This window comes from Mandrillus leucophaeus, unplaced genomic scaffold (genome assembly GCF_000951045.1).
Source record: "Mandrillus leucophaeus isolate KB7577 unplaced genomic scaffold, Mleu.le_1.0 Scaffold123, whole genome shotgun sequence".
NCBI lineage: Eukaryota > Metazoa > Chordata > Mammalia > Primates > Cercopithecidae > Mandrillus > Mandrillus leucophaeus.
Window position 1 is genome coordinate 5,703,868 of NW_012100654.1, and position 2,720 is coordinate 5,706,587.

The window sequence follows — 2,720 nt, forward strand, 5'->3', positions numbered from 1 at the left end:
AGAAGAATACGGAATTTAGAAATTCAGGGCCATTTGATAAAAATGTATCTTTGAGTGGTAAGGAAAAAGATAACAAAATATCATTCCCATTACAAATAAAGCAAAGTTGTTCACGGAACATAACACTAACTAATGACAATTTTGTGGAAGACATTGTCACAGGATCTCAGAGTAAAAATGTGACTTGTCAGGCCACTGGTGTGGTTGGTGAAAAGGGCAGAGGAGTAGCTGTTGAGGCAGAAAAAATAAATGAAGTGCTGATACAAAATGATTCAAAAAACCAGAATGTTTATGTGAAACACTGTGACTCCGATCCAATTAACCAGTACCCGCAAAAGCAATCTCATGAACAGACAAGCACTTTTACCCAACAGAAAAATATAATAGAGAGACAAATGCCCTGTGAAGCAGTCAGTAGTTACATAAATAGAGACTCAAATGTTACTATTAATTGTGAAAGGATAAAGCTTAATACGGAGGAAAATAAACCAAGTCATTTTCAGGCATTAGGAGATGATATAAGCAGAACTGCAATACCCAGTGAAGTATTTCCATCAACTGGAGCATTTAGCAAATCAGGAGGCCAGCATGAGAATTTTCTAAATATTTCTAGACTACAAGAAAAAACGGGTACTTACACAACAAACAAAACTAGAAATAATCATATTTCTGACTGTGATTTTGAAGATAGTTTCTACCTGGATACTCAGTCAGAGAAAATAATGCAACAGATGGCAACTGAAAGTACCAAACTAGGAGCAAAGGACACCAACCTGGCAGCAGGGATAATGCAGAAGAGCGTAGTCCAACAGAACTTGATGAACTCTTTTCAGAAAGAGTGTCACATTCCTTTTCCTGCTAAGCAGCATCCTCTAGGAGTGACTAAGATAGATCATTTGGATCTTAAGACTGTAGGTACTATGAAACAAAGCACTGATTCGCATGGGGTTGATATCCTGACTCCAGAAAGCCCAATTTTCCATTCTCCAATACTATTGGAGGAAAATGGTCTTTGTTTTAAAAAGAATGAACTTTCTGTTACTGATTCTCAATTAAATAGTTTTCTTCAAGGTTATCAAACACAAGAAACTGTGAAACCAGTTATACCTCTGATTCCTCAAAAGAGAACTCCCACTGGTGTAGAAGGAGAATGTCTTCCAGTTCCTGAAACAAGTTTGAATATGAGTGACAGTTTACTCTTTGATAGTTTCAGTGATGACTATCTAGTAAAAGAACAATTACCTGATGTGCAAACGAAAGAACCCCTTCCTTCAGAAGTAACATCACACCATTTTAGTGATTCTCTGTGTCTACAACAAGAAGACCTAATTAAAAAATCAAATGTAAATGAGAATCAAGATACCTGCCAGCAGTTGACTTTTTCCAATGATGAATCTGTTATATTTTCAGAAATGGATTCTGTTCAGATGGTTGAAGCTTTGGACAATGCGGATATATTTCCTGTTCAAGAGAAGCATCATACTGTAGTATATCCTAGAGCATTAGAACTAAATGATCCAGTACTTGATGAGCACCACCAAGGTGATCAAGATGGAGGAGATCAAGATGAAAGGGCTGAAAAATCAAAATTAACTGGGACCAGGCAAAATCATTCATTCATATGGTCAGGGGCATCATTTGATCTAAGTCCAGGACTGCAAAGGATTTTAGATAAAGTGTCCAGTCCACTAGAAAATGAAAACCTAAAATCAGTGACTATAAACTTGTCTAGTTTGAATGGAAAAAATACAGAGTTAAATGAAGAACAAGAAGTTATTTCAAACTTGGAGACAAACCAAGTGCAGGGAATTTCATTTTCTTCTAATAGTGAAGTAAAAAGCAAGATTGAGATGCTAGAAAACAATGCCAATCATGGTGAAACCTCATCCCTCTTACCTCGTAAAGAAAGCGATATAGTTGATGATAATGGTCTCATTCCTCCTACACCCGTTCCAACATCTGCTTCTAAACTGACATTTCCAGGGATTCTTGAAACACCTGTAAACCGTTGGAAAACTAATAATGTTTTACAACCTGGTGAAAGTTATTTATTTGACTCACCTTCAGATATTAAAAACCACGATTTAAGTCCAGAGAGTAGAAATGGGTTCAAAGACAACAACCCTATTAGTGACACAGGCTTTTCACTTCAGTTATCACAGGATGGATTACAGTTAACTCCAGCCTCAAGCAGTTCAGAAAGTTTGGCCATAATTGATGTAGCAAGTGACCAAAATCTTTTTCAAACATTCATTAAGGAGTGGCGGTGCAAAAAGCGATTTTCCATCTCACTGGCTTGTGAAAAGCTTAGAAGTTTCACATCTTCTAAAACTGCTACTATTGGTGGTAGGTTTAAGCAAGGTAAGAACTTTTTTAATTTTATTTTTTCATGTTTATAAACTAGTAGACTGAGATAAGAGATTTCTCAATGTTAGGTATTAAATATAATCTGTTCAAATTGTAGTGTGTATCTCCGCTGTGGATTTAGGTATAGAACAGCCTTATTTATTCAGCATACCTAAATTGATAATTAATGGTAGTTGCCCTCCAGTATAAAAGGAACATGTAATATATATTAGAATAAAAGTTTACAAAAATAAGGATAATATATATTTTGAATATGAATGTGACAGTTCTTTGATGGTATATTAATGTTGTAACATAATGGTTTTTATTAATCATCAGTGCTCATGAATTCTTTTCTTTTTTTTCTTTTTCTT

At 35.3% G+C, this 2,720-nt stretch overlaps 1 protein-coding gene across 1 annotated transcript in view; it reads left to right on the forward strand.

The window, feature by feature from the left end:
* The window catches only part of POLQ (polymerase (DNA directed), theta), a 124,853-nt gene that overhangs the window by 59,025 nt on the left and 63,108 nt on the right, over positions 1-2,720 (forward strand). The window contains 1 exon segment of the mRNA XM_011971618.1: positions 3-2,361. Coding sequence (XP_011827008.1) covers positions 3-2,361 — 2,359 coding nt within the window.